The sequence below is a fragment of the Anabrus simplex genome, chromosome 5 (genome assembly GCF_040414725.1).
Source record: "Anabrus simplex isolate iqAnaSimp1 chromosome 5, ASM4041472v1, whole genome shotgun sequence".
Lineage (NCBI taxonomy): Eukaryota > Metazoa > Arthropoda > Insecta > Orthoptera > Tettigoniidae > Anabrus > Anabrus simplex.
Window position 1 is genome coordinate 337,980,399 of NC_090269.1, and position 17,721 is coordinate 337,998,119.

The 17,721-nt window shown below is 42.0% G+C and overlaps 1 protein-coding gene across 1 annotated transcript in view; it reads left to right on the top strand.

The window, feature by feature from the left end:
* LOC136874523 (locomotion-related protein Hikaru genki) overlaps positions 1–17,721 on the top strand; it is a 367,869-nt gene that overhangs the window by 252,279 nt on the left and 97,869 nt on the right. Inside the window, exon 5 of the mRNA XM_068227826.1 lies at positions 14,621–14,755. Within this exon, the coding sequence (XP_068083927.1) occupies positions 14,621–14,755 (135 nt within the window). The remainder of the gene's footprint in view (positions 1–14,620; positions 14,756–17,721) is intronic.

Consider the following 17,721-nt stretch of genomic DNA (forward strand, 5'->3'; position numbering starts at 1 on the left):
AAACATAGTCTATTGATGAGATCAACGGTTCGATTCCTACTTAAGCCCTTTGGCATTGGCAGCTATCTATTTCTACAAGATGGTGGCTGCTCTTATGAGACACAAGATGGCTTGAGACGTCCTAGGGATGCTTACGCAAGATGGCGGACACAAAATGGTGACTATACATAGCTCCTTATGAGACGGCCTAGGGGTGCTCGCACAAGATGGCGGCTACTCTGATGAAGAAAGCTAGCTTAGAGGCTACTGCGCAAGATAACAGTTGCTGTTATGCATGCGGTGGAGGGCAATTTGAAATTCTATGTGCTTAATCAACAGAGCACCCTGCTGCCCTCTTTAGCTGAAATGTGGTGGTGGATAATTTGAAAAATTCTTTTGACAGCTATCATCTTTAAAAACAACGGCGACTATACATAGGCTGTTAAGGCCTTATCATTCTCCTCCTCCTCCTCCTCCTCCTCCTCCTCCACCTCCTTCTCTACCTCCTCCTCCGCCTCTTATGTCAAGGCATAGCTTTATATCGAACAAGTTTAAACCTGCATCGCGAAGGCAAGCGTGTGCAGCGATAACATTATTGTGCATGTTTAGACTTTCGAAACATAAGAAGAGTAGAATCAAACGCTGTACTCGATACGACATGTGATCAGAACATTGATTGATGCGTTCAGAAAAACAAAATAAGTGATCAAGACTAGAATCGAACAATGTACTCAATACATCATGTGTTTAGAATATGTCAGGGGATACGCTTGTTCTAAGAAGATCAGATTGAAACATAACAAGACTAGAATAGAACACTGTAATCGATGTTGTTAACTTCAACATGTGATCAGAACATTGATTGATGTGTTCAGAACACAAAATAAGTGATCATGACTAGAATCGAACACTGTACTCCATACAACATGTGATCAGAACATTGATCGATGTGTTCAGAACACGAAATAAGTGATCAAGACTAGAATCGAACACTGTACTCAATACAACATGTGTTTAGAACATGTTAGGGGGTACCCTTGTTCTAAGAAGATCAGAATGAAACATAACAAGACTAGAATCGAACACTGTAATCGATGTTGTTAACCTCAACATATGATCAGAACATTGTTTGATGTGTTCAGAGCAAAAGTACAATTTTGATGATTTGCGCAGCTAACTCGCTCGGTAAACGATATAGCCAAAGTATAACTTCAAATTATTTACCTTCCATCATTCGTCTTGTGTGTAAAAATCAGTCGAACAAGTTATCGCATAAACATGGCTGAAAAAAAAATCGTGATAGGGTATGGAACCTAGGGGTTACATCTTGTCAGAAGAGCAAAAAGGATGAAAGGACTCTTCCTCCTCCTTACCGCACATTCCTTGGCTAAAGGGCTAATGGGCTAATGGGCTAAAGGGCTAAAGGGCTAATGGGCTAAAGGGCTAAAGGGCTAAAGGTGCAACAACCTCGTCGATCGCTATCAGCAAGAACGCTTGTACTTTGTAAAAAATTAATCTTTATTTGTAAATGGTTTCATGTTCAGAACAAGGAATGGAACCTAGGGGTTACGTCTTACGTAATAAAATCCCCGAGGTGCGATGAATTACGTTTTTCGAACTAGTGTTTGGAACACTGAACTTTTCAAGATGATAGCAGAGAGTTTAGCAATGTTCTGTTGTTGGATTTTAAATTCCGCGCTACAACATGCATAAGGTGGCAGCCCTTGAGGTTTACTCCCGTAAAGATGGCAAGAGTGAGGTTAGCAATGTTCCGTTGTTGGATTTTTAAAATTCCCCGCTATAACATGCATAAGGTGGCAGCCTTGAGGTTTACCGCCGTAAAGATGGCAGCAGTGAGGTTAGCGACGCTCTATTGTCCTTCAAAGTGAGGTTAGGGTTCGTCAAGAAGACAGCTGTCAAAAAAGCACGTGGCTATGTTTACCAAGCAAGAGCACGTGGTCGTGACGTCACGGTCACGTAATCAATCCTTAGCTCGACGTCGCTAAGAGCAGCATTAGGATTAGCTATTCTTAAAAGTCTTGGGAACAGAGCAGCAGTATGAATTGCTATGTTTCAAAGCGTGTGCACATCACCTATCGATTTTACATACATCGACCATCGAACTAAACTTCATCCGCTAGATCGTGCTGCTATCTTAGCATGACTTTAAATTACAATGAATAGCCATGTTTCAAAGCGTGTACACATTACCTATCGATTTTGCATGCATCGACTCTCGTACTAAACTTCTCCCGCTAGATTGTGCTGCTATCTTAGCATGACTAAGATGCATGAACTGAAAGTACGAAGAATAACCATGTTTTAAAGCGTGTACACATTACCTATCGACTTTGCATGTATCGACTCTCGTACTAAACTTCTGCAGGTAGATTGTGCTGCTATCTTAGCATAACTTATACGCATGAACTTAAAGTACAGAGAATAGCTATGTCTCCAAGCGTGTACACATTACTTATTGATTTTGCATGCAACAAATATCGTACTAAACTTCTTCCTCTAGATTGTACTGCTATCTTAGCATAACTTATACACATGAACTTAAAAGTAGAAAGAATAGCCATGTTTCAAAGCGTGTACACATTACTTATTGATTTTGCATGCATCAAATCTCGTACTAAATTTATTCCGCTAGATTGTGCTGCTATCTTAGCATAACCTATACCAATGAAGTTAAAGTACAATGATTAGTCATGTTTCAAAGCGTGTACACATCAACTATCGAATTTGCATGTATCGACTCTCGTACTAAACTTCTGCAGGTAGATTGTGCTGCTATCTCAGCATAACTAAGACGCATGAACTTAAAGAACAAAGAATAGCTATGTCTCAAAACGTGTACACATTACCTATCGATTTTGCAAGCATCGACTCTCGTACTAAACTTCTTCCGCTAGATTGTGCTGCTATCTTAGCGTAACCTATACGCATGACCTTAAGGTACAAAGAATAGCCATGTTTCAAAGCATGTACACATTACCTATCGACTTTGCATGCAACAAATATCGTACTAAACTCCTTCCGCTAGGTTGTGCTGCAATCTTAGCATAACTAAGACACATGAACTTAAAGTGAAAAGAATAGCCATGTTTCAAAGCGTGTACACATTACTTATTGATTTTGCATTCATCGAATCTTGTACTAAATTGCTTCTGCTAGATTGTGCTGCTATCTTAGCATAACCTATACCCATGAACTTAAAGTACAATGAATAGTCATGTTTCAAAGCGTGTACGCATCAACTATCGATTTTGCATGTATCGACTCTCGTGCAAAACTTCTTCAGATAGATTGTGCTGCCATCTTAGCATAACTAAGACGCATGAACTTAAAGTACAAAGAATAGCCTTGTTTCAAAGCGTGTACACATTACCTAATGATTTTGCAAGCATCGACTCTCGTACTAAACTTCTTCCACGAGATTGTGCTAAAATCGTGTAAGTGTGCTGCTATCTTAGCATAACCTATCGATTTTACATGCATCGACTATCGCGAGCATAACTAAGACGCATGAACTTAAAGTACAAAGAATAGCCTTGTTTCAAAGCGTGTACACATTACCTATCGATAATGTATGTATCGAATATCATACTAAACTTCTTCCGCTAGGTTGTGCTGCTATCTTAGCATAACCTATACGCATGACTTTAAGGTACAAAGAATAGCCATGTTTCAAAGCGTGTTCACATTACCTATCGACTTTACATGTATCGACTCTCGTACAAAACTTCTTCCGCTAGGTTGTGCTGCTATCTTAGCATAACTCATACACATGAACTTAAAGTACAAAGAATAGCTATGTTTCAAAGTGTGTACACATCACCTATCGATTTTGCATGCATCGAATCTCGTACTAAACTTCTTCCGCTAGATTGTGCTGGTATCTTAGCATTGTGCACGAACTTAAAGCATAAAGATGAGCTATGTTCTAAAGCGTGTACACATCACCTATCGATAATGTATGCATCGACTGTCGTACTAAACTTCTCCTGCCAGAGCGTACGACTATCGCTTGTGTGTGCACGAAATTAAAGCATAAAGAATAGCAATGTATAAAAATCTTGTAAACAAAGCAGCAGCATTACGTATAGTCAAGTTTAAATGCGTGCACACATCATGTATCCATGATGCACATAGTACTAAACTTATTCCACTAGAATGTACAAAGTTCGCATGTGTTTGTGCTGCTATCTTAGCATAGCATATGTGAATGAACTTAAAGCATAAAGAATAGATATGTGTAAAAAATCTTGTGAACATAGCAGAATGTTTACTACGTAGTTGTAGACATTAAACTTTGCATGCTGAGGCGGCATACTACGTGACCGTGACGTCACGACCACGTGCTCTTGCTTGGTAAACATAGCCACGTGCTTTTTTGACAGCTGTCTTCTTGACGAACCCTAACCTCACTTTGAAGGACAATAGAGCGTCGCTAACCTCACTGCTGCCATCTTTACGGCGGTAAACCTCAAGTCTGCCACCTTATGCATGTTATAGCGGGGAATTTTAAAAATCCAACAACGGAACATTGCTAACCTCACTCTTGCCATCTTTACGGGAGTAAACCTCAAGGGCTGCCACCTTATGCATGTTGTAGCGCGGAATTTAAAATCCAACAACAGAACATTGCTAAACTCTCTGCTATCATCTTGAAAAGTTCAGTGTTCCAAACACTAGTTCGAAAAACGTAATTCATCGCACCTCGGGGATTTTATTACGTAAGACGTAACCCCTAGGTTCCATTCCTTGTTCTGAACATGAAACCATTTACAAATAAAGATTAATTTTTTACAAAGTACAAGCGTTCTTGCTGATAGCGATCGACGAGGTTGTTGCACCTTTAGCCCTTTAGCCCTTTAGCCCATTAGCCCTTTAGCCCTTTAGCCCATTAGCCCATTAGCCCTTTAGCCAAGGAATGTGCGGTAAGGAGGAGGAAGAGTCCTTTCATCCTTTTTGCTCTTCTGACAAGATGTAACCCCTAGGTTCCATACCCTATCACGATTTTTTTTTCAGCCATGTTTATGCGATAACTTGTTCGACTGATTTTTACACACAAGACGAATGATGGAAGGTAAATAATTTGAAGTTATACTTTGGCTATATCGTTTACCGAGCGAGTTAGCTGCGCAAATCATCAAAATTGTACTTTTGCTCTGAACACATCAAACAATGTTCTGATCATATGTTGAGGTTAACAACATCGATTACAGTGTTCGATTCTAGTCTTGTTATGTTTCATTCTGATCTTCTTAGAACAAGGGTACCCCCTAACATGTTCTAAACACATGTTGTATTGAGTACAGTGTTCGATTCTAGTCTTGATCACTTATTTCGTGTTCTGAACACATCGATCAATGTTCTGATCACATGTTGTATGGAGTACAGTGTTCGATTCTAGTCATGATCACTTATTTTGTGTTCTGAACACATCAATCAATGTTCTGATCACATGTTGAAGTTAACAACATCGATTACAGTGTTCTATTCTAGTCTTGTTATGTTTCAATCTGATCTTCTTAGAACAAGCGTATCCCCTGACATATTCTAAACACATGATGTATTGAGTACATTGTTCGATTCTAGTCTTGATCACTTATTTTGTTTTTCTGAACGCATCAATCAATGTTCTGATCACATGTCGTATCGAGTACAGCGTTTGATTCTACTCTTCTTATGTTTCGAAAGTCTAAACATGCACAATAATGTTATCGCTGCACACGCTTGCCTTCGCGATGCAGGTTTAAACTTGTTCGATATAAAGCTATGCCTTGACATAAGAGGCGGAGGAGGAGGTAGAGAAGGAGGTGGAGGAGGAGGAGGAGGAGGAGGAGGAGGAGAATGATAAGGCCTTAACAGCCTATGTATAGTCGCCGTTGTTTTTAAAGATGATAGCTGTCAAAAGAATTTTTCAAATTATCCACCACCACATTTCAGCTAAAGAGGGCAGCAGGGTGCTCTGTTGATTAAGCACATAGAATTTCAAATTGCCCTCCACCGCATGCATAACAGCAACTGTTATCTTGCGCAGTAGCCTCTAAGCTAGCTTTCTTCATCAGAGTAGCCGCCATCTTGTGCGAGCACCCCTAGGCCGTCTCATAAGGAGCTATGTATAGTCACCATTTTGTGTCCGCCATCTTGCGTAAGCATCCCTAGGACGTCTCAAGCCATCTTGTGTCTCATAAGAGCAGCCACCATCTTGTAGAAATAGATAGCTGCCAATGCCAAAGGGCTTAAGTAGGAATCGAACCGTTGATCTCATCAATAGACTATGTTTTTTCTTGTTCCTGATACTACGAACCTACGTATTAGGCGGAAAAATTTTGTCCGTTTTCGAGATATTTAACATTTTGCATTTAAGCCTCCAAATTTAATGAATCGAACCTGCACGGCACGTTATACTCTCTACCATAGCTAAACCTGATCATGTTACGAAGACTCGCTTCAATACAAGCTAAAACAGAGCAAATGCCAAAGGGCCTAAGTAGGAACCGAACCGTTGATCCCATCATTAGACTATGATTTTCTTGTTCCTCATACTGCGAACCTAGGTATTAGGCAGAAAAATTTTGTCCGTTTTGCTCTACGGTGCACTGCTTTCGAGATATTTAACATTTTGCATTTAAGCCCTAAATTTAATGAATCGAACTAGCACGACACGTTAGCCTCTAAGCTAAGAGCAGCAGCCATCTTGCGCAAGCACCCTTAAGGCGTCTCATAAGGAGACGTGTATAGCCGCCATCTTGTGTCCGCCATCTTGCGCAAGCATCCTTAGGGCGTCTCTAGCCATCTTGTGCAAGGACCCTTAAGCCGCCTCATAAGAGCAACCGCCATCTTGCGCAAGCATCACTAGGGTGTCTCATAAGGAGCCTTGTATAACCACCATCTTGCGCAAGCATCCCAAGGGCGTCTCATAAGAACCTGTGTATAGCAGCCATCTTGCGTAAGCACCCTTAAGGAGTCATGTATAGCCGCCATCTTATGCAATTAGCGTCGAGAGAGGACTGCTGTAGAATTTTTCTTTTTAAATTATCCACCACCACATTTCAAAGGTATCTAGCTAAAGATAGCAGCACTGCGTATGACAGGTGACGAATTTACATCTACTGCGATAAAGAGGGCAGCACGGTGCTCAAAGATGGCGGATGATAGCTGTCAAAAAAGCACGTGGCTATGTTTACCAAACAAGAGCATGTAGAATTTGCCGCCACCACATTTCAAACTAAAGAGGGCAGCACTATGCTCTGTTGATTAAAGATGGCGGATGGTAGCTGTCAAAAAGCACGTGAGTTTGTTTCCAAACAAGAGCATGTGGAATTTTTCAATTTGCCGCCACCACATTTCAAAGGTATCTAGCTAAAGATGGCAGCACGGTGCTCTCTTGATTAAAGATGGCGGATGATAGCTAACAGAACTTTTCAAATTGCCCGCTACTACATGCTTAAGGTAGTAGCCATAAAGAGGGCAGCACGGTGTTCTGTAGATTAAAGATGGCGGGTGATAGGTGATGAAATTGCCCGCATGATAGCAGCACGGTGCTCTATTGATTAAAGATGGCGGATGACAGCTGCACGTGGCTTTGTTTCCCAACAAGAGCACATAGAATTTTTCAAATTGCCGCCACCACATTTCAAAGGTATCTAGCTAAAGAGTACAGCACTGTGCTCTGTTGATTAAAGATGGTGGATGGTAGCTGTCAAAAAAGCACGTGAGTTTGTTTCCAAACAAGAGCACGTGGAATTTTTCAATTTGCCGCCACCACATAGAGGGCAGCACGGTGCTCTCTTGATTAAAGATGGCTGCTGTCACGTGGAATTGTCTGCTACCACAGGTATCTAGCTAAAGAGGGCAGCACTGAGGTTTGCGATGCAAGATGGCTGCTGTCAAAAAGCATTTTTCAAATTATCCGCCACCACATTTCAAAGGTAAGTAGCTAAAGAGGGCAGCACTGTGCTCAAAGATGGGGGATGACAGCTGTCAAAAAAGCACGTGGCTGTCAAAAAGCACGTGGATTTGTTTATCTCGAGCTAGTGAGGTTAAGTTGGTAGCACTAAGGTTTAGGCCCGCCAAGATGGCAGCACTGCCGATGACAGGTGACGAAAGAGGGCAGCACAGCGCTCTGTAGTTTAAAGATGGCGGATGACAGCTGTCAAAAAAGCACGTGGCTGTCAAAAAGCACGTGGATTTGTTTATCTCGAGCTAGTGAGGTTAAGTTGGTAGCACTAAGGTTTATTCCCGTCAAGATGGCAGTACTGAGGTTTGCGATGCGTTGTTGTCTGTCAAAAAGCACGTGGCTTTGTTTACAAATCTGTCAAAAGCACGTGGCTGTCAAAAAACACGTGGCTTTGTTTACCTCATGCTAGTTAGGTTAAGTTGGCACTACTGAGGTTTAGGCCCGTCATGATGGCAGTACTGAGGTTTGCGATGCGTTGTTGTCTGTCAAAAAGCACGTGGCTTTGTTTACAAATCTGTCAAAAAGCACGTGGTTGTCAAAAAGCACGTGGCTTTGTTTATCTCGAGCTAGTTAGGTTAAGTTGGCACTACTGAGGTTTAGGCCCGTCAAGATGGCAGTACTGAGGTTAGCGGTGCGTTGTTGTCTGTCAAAAAGCACGTGGCTTTGTTTATCTCGCGCTAGTTAGGTTAAGTTGGCAGCACTGGAAGAGGCCTCTGGCTGAGGTGGAGGAGGCCACTGGGAGGCCACTGGCTGAGGAGGAGGAGGAGGTGGCCACTGGGAGGCCACTGGCTGAGGAGGAGGAGGAGGCCACTGGCTGAGGAGGAGGCCTCTCCCGAGAGCCGGAGGTGGCGGTGGCGGCCGAACCCGTATATTATACTACTGTCAGACCAAAATGTAGCTTCCACTCAAGTCTCTGTCTCATTTATAGCTGTGGGGATACAGAAGCTACTGTGGTATGGGTGGTGCTGAGCACAAGTAGTGCGTCTGAGTGCTAGAAAAAATTCTAATTATAGGGCTGACCATGCTGTAATAGCACCTTGTGACTCAGTGAGGAAAGCAATGGTAAATTATCTCACTCCTCATCTTGCCTAGTACGTCTCATTTTAGTGCCACGTTAGTATTTGCGGTTTCTCTATAACAACATAACCTTTGGTGATACTATTTGAGGATCCAACCAGCCTCCAGGCTGATGACATAACAGGCAGACAGACAGCTACGAGGGTTATTTTTAACTATGATCGGATTGGCTGTTGCTTTGTTAAGTTGGTGCGCCTGTCGAAATGCGCTCGCGCGCTGTCTTCCGGCATGCCGTGGGCATGAGACGACGCCAGTTACAGTCGTAAGTAACATAATTGCGTTTGGTTCGGTGTGGGCAGTTCAAATGTTTCAGATAACTGAGCGTCCCGCCGAGTGTGAAATAAGGTCCGTGATTTTATATTTTACAGCAAGGAACGTGTCAGCTGCGGACATTCATCAGCATGTTACACAAAATAAGCTTATTGGAGTTTTGTTGCTGCATGGCAATGCACAACCACATTCTGCTCCTCAAATTCAAGAGTTAATCCGATCTTATGGATGGGAGAAAAATGGACTACTGCACAGCGCGGATCTTGCACCGAGTGATTGTCATCTGTTCCGTTACCTGAAGCAGTTCCTCGCCGATCAGCGGATTGACACCGACGAAGAAGTGAAAACAGAAGTTGAAGATTGGCTTTAGTCACAGCCGGCGAAGTTCTGCGATGATGGGATACAAAAATTGGTGGAACACTATGATAAATGTTAAAACAAATATGGTAACTATGTAGAATAAGACCTTAATGTGTAAAGAGGTCATAATAAAAAGGTTTTGGCAATATCATTATTATTTTTATTTCTATTGACAAACGGAACTTACTTAAAAAAATAGCCTCCTTACGAGCATAATCTCGGGGTTGACATGTTAACTTTCCGCCTAATAAATATGGGTTAAATTCTCGGCTGAGCCATGGATGTAAGACTAAAATGCACCTTAGGAGTTGAATCGGGATTAACTCAGAATCGTAAAAGAACTGAAATAGAATTGGTTTTAAAATCCACTCTCTGCCATTACAGCATTATAGCCGAATGGGTTAGAATTGTCTTCTCACTATATTTTTTTACTCGCAATTCTACATCCACAACTATAGATAAAACAGTTTTAGAATGGCAGAGAGTGGGATTTTATACCAATTCTCTCCAGAGTTGTTTATAAAAATAGTTCCCTCTGAGGATCAGTAGTAGACTTCCGGTGTCCGGATCCAATGTTAACTAGATCAAACCCGGCGGAAGTAGTTGGAACTTTGAAGGGATGGCCAAAATTCCATTCGGCCGTACGATTCATGGCACCGTATAGGTAGATACTCACGAAAGAGGCCACAATTCGTCATCTGCTTGGAACTTTGAAACCTAAAGTTATGTCAATTCGCTTACGATTATACATGAAGCTGGAGATCCCATGGCTATGGTCACTAAATCAACAATCACGTAAAACGACAAACTTACTTGCTGCTTTGTTTCTATCCACGGGGTTTATAGGAAGACCAGAAGAGGTTTTTTTTTTTCCAATTTTCACTTACACTATTGATTACGTAGGTCAAGTCATAAGTCACGGCAACTATTTTTTTTTCTCGCGAACAGGAGACAACACGGACAATCTAAGATATACACTTGGAAACGTATGGTATGTACTAGCGTATGATGCCACTAGATGGTGTATGTAAACAACAGTGTGGGTCTAAGCATGCCCCCAAGTTCAGTGTGTGAGTGAGAGCGTCAGAAAATGGAATTCAACAAGCAGGAGCAACGATCGTATATTAAAATAGTTCTCCGCGGCAGAAATGCACGCCAATGCCATGCAGAGCTGCGGGAAGCAAAGTCAAGAAGCCATTACTTGGACAACGGTTTGCTAACAAAGAGGACATCGTAACAGCATTTCGGAGAGAGGTGTCACGCGTTAGCGATATACATGCAACGAATGGTATTCAGCGCCTGCCCCACCGCTGGCAACGCACAGTGGAAACCTTGGGTGATTATTTCGAATGTCTGAAACCAGTGGAGACCTGTCCTTTGTACATAGTCTTGTGTATTTTCTGTCTATACCATTTTAAAACAATGTTTACCAATGGCCTGTGTTCTGTCACTTTCCTACGAGAATCTCCTGAAGTCAGAATTTGTCTTGAGGCACTATGCATAAGTACATGCCCTATATTTCCAAATGCATATCTTAGATTTTCCGTGTTGTCTCTTGTTCGGAAGAAAAAAAAATAGTTGCCATGACTTATGACTCGACCCTCGTATATGTCGACTAAACTTCATATTTAGAGTCTACTCACTCAGAAACAGGTTTTGATATGCATATCATTTAAAAATCACTGAATGGACTGAGGGTTTATAGGAAGGTCAGAAGTTATTTTCAAGAGATCTGAATGAATTACAGAATAACACCTAACAAATAGTCTACAGGTCTCTGTGCCGAAATTATAGACACAAGTAATGATAGACATAATAAAAATATAGGCTATAAGATAGACTTCACATATAATAAAGAGTCAAAGTTTGAAGTCCTTGAGTCATTTCTGTTTGAATTCCGTTAAATTGAATGTCGGTACACGGCAACTGAAACGTACGGTAGTGGACGGTATTTCATTGAAAATACAATCAATCAATCAATCAATCAATCAATCAATCAATCAATCAATCAATCAATCAATCAATCAATCAATCAATCAATCAATCAATCAATCAATCAATCAATCAATCAATCAATCAAATTTTGATCTCAACCTGAGACTGTTGCCCAGGTGGCACGAAGCCTCCAGGCGGAAACAGTCAGTGCACGAAGAGAACCTGGATTCCTCACTAAAGACAACCCCGTTCCAGTCCATATGTCATTCATGGTACCACTGTAAATGTAGACGACGCTGGATGGTTTCCAATGGCAGGACACGTACTGGCAGACATCGAATTGAATTTCTTTTAGCTAAGTGCCTGGAAATGGATCGGGAATATCGAATACGAAAACAACTGATATTTTAAAACAATACAGTATCAGGCACATGGGCCTGTGTTCCTGGATGGTGGATAACGTAATAGATGGACTTGCGGGCGCCCTGTGACCTGATGCCGCGTATTCGTGCCCTTACACATCCACTCATCACAACAACACCCAACAGTCTGATTAGAACGGTCTAGGTGACAGGTAATAAGTCGATCTGATCATTTAGCCTCTCGCATACCAATATGAGCACCTTCTTAAAACTTCATAACTGGGCGAAATTTCTTCAATTGAATCGTAGTGACATGTCGAGTGGTCAATGGGCAGTTTTTCAACCAGAAGCAGCGTTCCACTTCGAGCGAGTAGGTTCTGCAACCTTTAATACAGACCCCAGGTGATAGCAACGACAACTTCTTCTTAGTGCGTTTCTCTTCTTATTTATTTATTTATTTATTTATTTATTTATTTATTTATTTATTTATTTATTGTCCGACTCGTTGGCTGAATGGTCAGCGTACTGGCCTTCGGTACAGAGGGTCCCGGGTTCGATTCCCGGCCGGGTCGGGGATTTTAACCATAATTGGTTAATTCCAATGGTCCGGGGGCTGGGTGTTTGTGCTGCCCCCAACATTCCTGCAACTCACACACCACACCTAACACTATCCTCCACCACAATAACACGCAGTTACCTACACATGGCAGATGCCGCCCGCCCTCATCGGAGGGTCTGCCCTACAAGGGCTGCACTCGGCTAGAAATAGCCACACGAAATTATTATTATTATTTATTTATTTATTTATTTATTTATTTATTTATTTATTTATTTATTTATTTATTTATTTATTTATTTATTTATTTATTTATTTATTTATTTATTTATTTATTTATTTTTCTTCTTTTAAGCGGCGAAGTTAGGGCACCTGGCCCCCTCTTACATTAAGACACATTTACAATACTTTTAAAAATAATTTTAATGCTTTTACTGTAATATTAACTTTAATGCATCCAGATGGTTATAAACAAGTTCTATAAGGCTTTTGTAAATAATCAACTGAAATCACTCCTCCAAGCAGAATTTTATTACGGAGGTCCCTCTTTTGGGGCACTTTAGAATGTGATATCTCTCACACAGTTGATTGCAACGGTCACACACTGTCTTCATCGGATGTGTTATCGAAAGCTCCTGGCTGATGTAGTCTACAATGTCAGTTTCGTTTAGCTTAAAATTATAATTTAGCAGAGTCACATTATACTAACGCGCATTCTCTCACTTTCACTTACATTTATAATGGAATTAAAATAGTACACGGTACATTAACTTATATGAAATTATATTGGTCAAACACACACAATTAATACGCGTATTGTACAACTATCAACTAGGTCTATAAGTACCAGAGAAACAGTCTATCACCATTCACACACTCAGCTGTACAGTGCACACTTCAGTCGGTAGCTTACAACAAGATCTCTTGAATTTACTTAATGAATCACTGTCCCTGACACTGGCTGCTAAGGAATTCCAAAGTCTGGAAATGGTCACAGTAAAAGAATTGTTATACGTAGATGAATGGTGAAGAGGAATTAAAAAGGTAGATCCAACGCGAATATTACAATTATGAAACGAGAAGAGAAAATGCAATTCAGAGGAAATGTACTGAAGCGAGTTGCTTTTTTCCTTCATTCTTTTTCTTTTACTTAAAGGTGTTGGTGTATATTGAGTTAAATGCTATTTTGAAGCTGTGAAACAAGATATTAAAATGCAATAACGCTTAAAATTTAATATTTCGAGTATGAACGCAGGTTTTCGTAAAGTGGCTCAGACGGTTGAGGCCCAGACCTTCTGACGCCAACTTGACAGGTTCGATCCTGGTTTAGTACGGTAGTATTTGATGGTGGTCAAATACGTCAGCCTCGTGTCGGCAGATTTACTGGCTCGTAAAAGAACTCCTACCGAGCTCGATAGCTGCAGTCGCTTAAGTGCGGCCGGTATCCAGCATTCGGGAGGTAGTAGGTTCGAACCCCACTGTCGGCAGCCCTGAAGATGGCTTTCCGTGGTTTCCCATTTTCACTCCAGGCAAATGCTGGGGCTGAACCTTAATTAAGGCCACGGCTACTTCCCTCCCACTCCTAGCCCTTCCCTGTCCCATCGTCGCCTTACGACCTATCTGTGTCGGTGTGACGAAAAAGCATCTAGCAAAAAAAACTCCTGCGGGACTGAATTCCGGCACTTTGACATCTTCGAAAACCGTAAAAGTAGTTAGTGGGACGTAGAAAACAATTTTTTTTTTTTTAATTGCTTTACGTCGCACTGACACAGATAGGTCTTATGGCGACGATGGGACAGGAAGGGGCTAGGAGTGGGAAGGAAGCGGCCGTGGCCTTAATTAAGGTACAGCCCCAGCATTTGCCTGGTGTGAAAATGGGAAACCACGGAAAATCATCTTCAGGGCTGCCGACAGTGTGGTTCGAACCTACTATCTCCCGATTACTGGCTACTGGCCGCACTTAAGCGACTGCAGCTATCGAGCTCGGTAACATTATTATTAGCAATACAAGTCCAATAATTACCGTTAAGTGTTGTTCTAATTCTTGATCCCCTGATGTCAGTAACATTTCTAGTTCTCAAGATGGTTTGTAACACTTTCTGTTCACAGGTTGGGCCATTGCCTCAGAGGAGCGGGAATGGAAGTACCGCCTGTCTATTTACTACAGCAAGCCCCAAGACTCAGGTGTGTACACGTGTACAACACCTAAGGGGCTCACAAACAGCATCACTGTCCATGTGAAAGGTAAGAAGATCCATTGTACGGTTCACATTCACGCCAGTCGAAACAGAACACAAAGTGTGCAACTCGCGATCTCAAGTTCGCGGGTTCGACAGCGATTGAAGTAGTCAATTTTTGAATGGCGGTCAAAAATCTTGGCACTCCATGTCATTGCTGTTGACATGTTTAAAAGAATTAAATGAGCTTGGCCACAGGAAACTTCCAATATAATTTCGCCTACGTTGCTAAGTAACAGCGCAATCCAAATCTCGAATATGGTAGGCCGGACGCCTAGATTGTACTACTGCAGAAGTTTATAAGTTCCGCCACTGAGACCATAGGAATATTATTTATTTATTTATTTATTTATTTATTTATTTATTTATTTATTTATTTATTTATTTATTTATTTATTTATTTATTTATTTATTTATTTATTTATTTATTTATTTTAGAAGAAGAATGAACAATGTTGAAAATTTCCTTTGCAGCGAAATGCTCAAACTACTGATCTACACGAACCACACCTACCCACTGTTATATTATCTAAACATTGAAATTATAGTAATTATTTTAATACAATACAATAAAATACTCCCATCCCCTAATTTCGGATCACTTGAAACTGGCGAGAGAGCATTCGTTTATTTCCTTTATTGCAATTCACTAACTTAGGTAAGTTACGTGCAGTAAGTTCTCCATCTTACAATTATTTGATTATTCTTTCTTAAACTGCTTACTCTCCAGGGTTGGTTTTTCCCTCGGACTCAGCGAGGGATGCCACCTCTACCACCTCAAGGGCAGTGTCCTGGAGCGTGAGACATTGGGTTAGGCGATACAACTGGAGAGGATGACCAGTACCTCGTCCAGGCGGCCTCACCTGCTATGCTGAACAGGGGCCTTGGCGGGGGATGGAAAGATCGGAAAGGATAGGCAAGGAAGAGGAAAGGAAGCGGCCGTAGCCTTAATTAGGTAACAACCCGGCATTTGCCTCGAGGAGAAGTGGGAAACCACGGAAAACCACTTCCAGGATGGCTGAGGTTGGAATCGAACCCACCTCTACTCAGTTGACCTCCCGCGGCTGAGTGAACCCCGTTCCAGTCCCCGTACTACTTTTCAAATTCCATTGCAGAGCCGGGAATCGAACCCGGGCCTCCGGGGGTGGCAGCTAATCACACTAACCACTACACCACAGAGGCTGACATTATTTGATTATTACTACACTATAAGTTTTGTGACCCAAAAGTAAGCACTAACCTAAGGAAGGGGAAGTTACATGTTGTTCCAGGCTATACAACATTGGTAACATCTAGGACAAAATAAACAATATTTAGTGTTTAGAGTTATCCTCCAGTTACAACATAGTTTATGACTGAATTCAAGGAGTGAATGACTGCATGAATTAGTGAATGGATGATTTCATGATTGAATTGGTGTCGTTCATGAATGAATGAATATTATTTCGTGTGGCTATTTCTAGCCAAGTGCAGCCCTTGTAAAGCAGACCCTCCGATGAGGGTGGGCGGCATCTGCCACGTATAGGTAACTGCGTGTTATTGTGGTGGAGGATAGTGTTACGTGTTTTGTGTGAGTTGCAGGGGTGTTGGAGACAGCACAAACACCCAGTCCCAGAGTCATTGGAATTAACCAATGAAGGTTAAAATCCCCGATCTGACCGGGAATCGTACCCGGGACCATCTGAACCGAAGGCCAGTACGTTGACCATTCAGGCAACGAGTCGGACAAAAAACTCTTATCCTCATCCCGAGGTAGTACAGCTCTTTTCAGGTACATGGAGGGAAGCTGCATGTACCATTTCAACCACATACCAGCCCTCCTGCCATTCTTAAATTTCTGGCAGTACCTGGAATCGAACCCCGGCCCGGAGAACGGCACCTAATAACACTAACCGTTACGTTACGGAGGCGGACACATGAGTGATGAATGAATAACACTCTTCTCACCCGGTCGCGGATAGCCACTAACTCGGGAGAGAACATTCATTAATGAATGAGTGTTTGAATGATTTGATGGACTGAATTGAACATTAAATTATGAATGAAAGAAATAGCGGATGCCTAAATGAAGGAATAAATGGATGAATTGCTGAGTGCATGAATGAATGGGCTGGTTTCCAAGTTCTCTCTCCCGTTCACAGATCTTAATTGTAGTAGAGTAACAATTACGACCAAACTTTCAGTACAACAAACAATTTTGCTTAACGTCGCACTGACACTGATAGGTCTAATGGCGACGATAAAACATGAAAGGGCTAGGAGTGGGGGGGAGTGTGGAGGAAGCGATCGTGATTCGGGAGATGATGGGTTCGAATCCCATGGAGTGACCGGGATTTGAACCACGGAACCCAGTGGTGAGAGGCGATACAGGTGGGATCCCTCGTTGAATCCGGGGGAGAAACCAACTCTGGACTGGACTGTAAAGGGACCAAGAAAGGAGAAAGAGCGATATGAAAACAGAAGTGATATCGTTGGGCGAATCACCAAAGCGAATTGAAAATCAGGTTGGGAATACAAAGCTGGAGCACGTAGATCATTTGAAATACGAGGGCGAAATATAAAGTAAGTTACACTAGCACGCTGTGTGACGTGACCGTGGCCAATGCGGAGCAAACTACAGTAACTGCCGACACGTCCAATAGGAAGGTTGTCATGGTATCCCATCGTGTTGTGTGGGCAGAGCGGGCTAGGCTCAATGGCGCGTCAAGTGAATGTTCACTCCAAATCGGAGGTGTGTGCAAAGATCAGATTTCTATGGGCTAAACGATTCAATTACACGGATATTCATCGTGAAATCACTTGCCCAGATATTGTGAAGTGGTGTAAGCGATTTGATGCTGGACGCACGGATCTCACGGACGAACATCCCGAAGGCAGGCCTGCAACGTCCAATACCGTTGCAAATGTTGACTGTGTGGATTGGATCAATAGAGAGAATCGACGCATAACACCGCAGGAAATCGCCAGCATGCT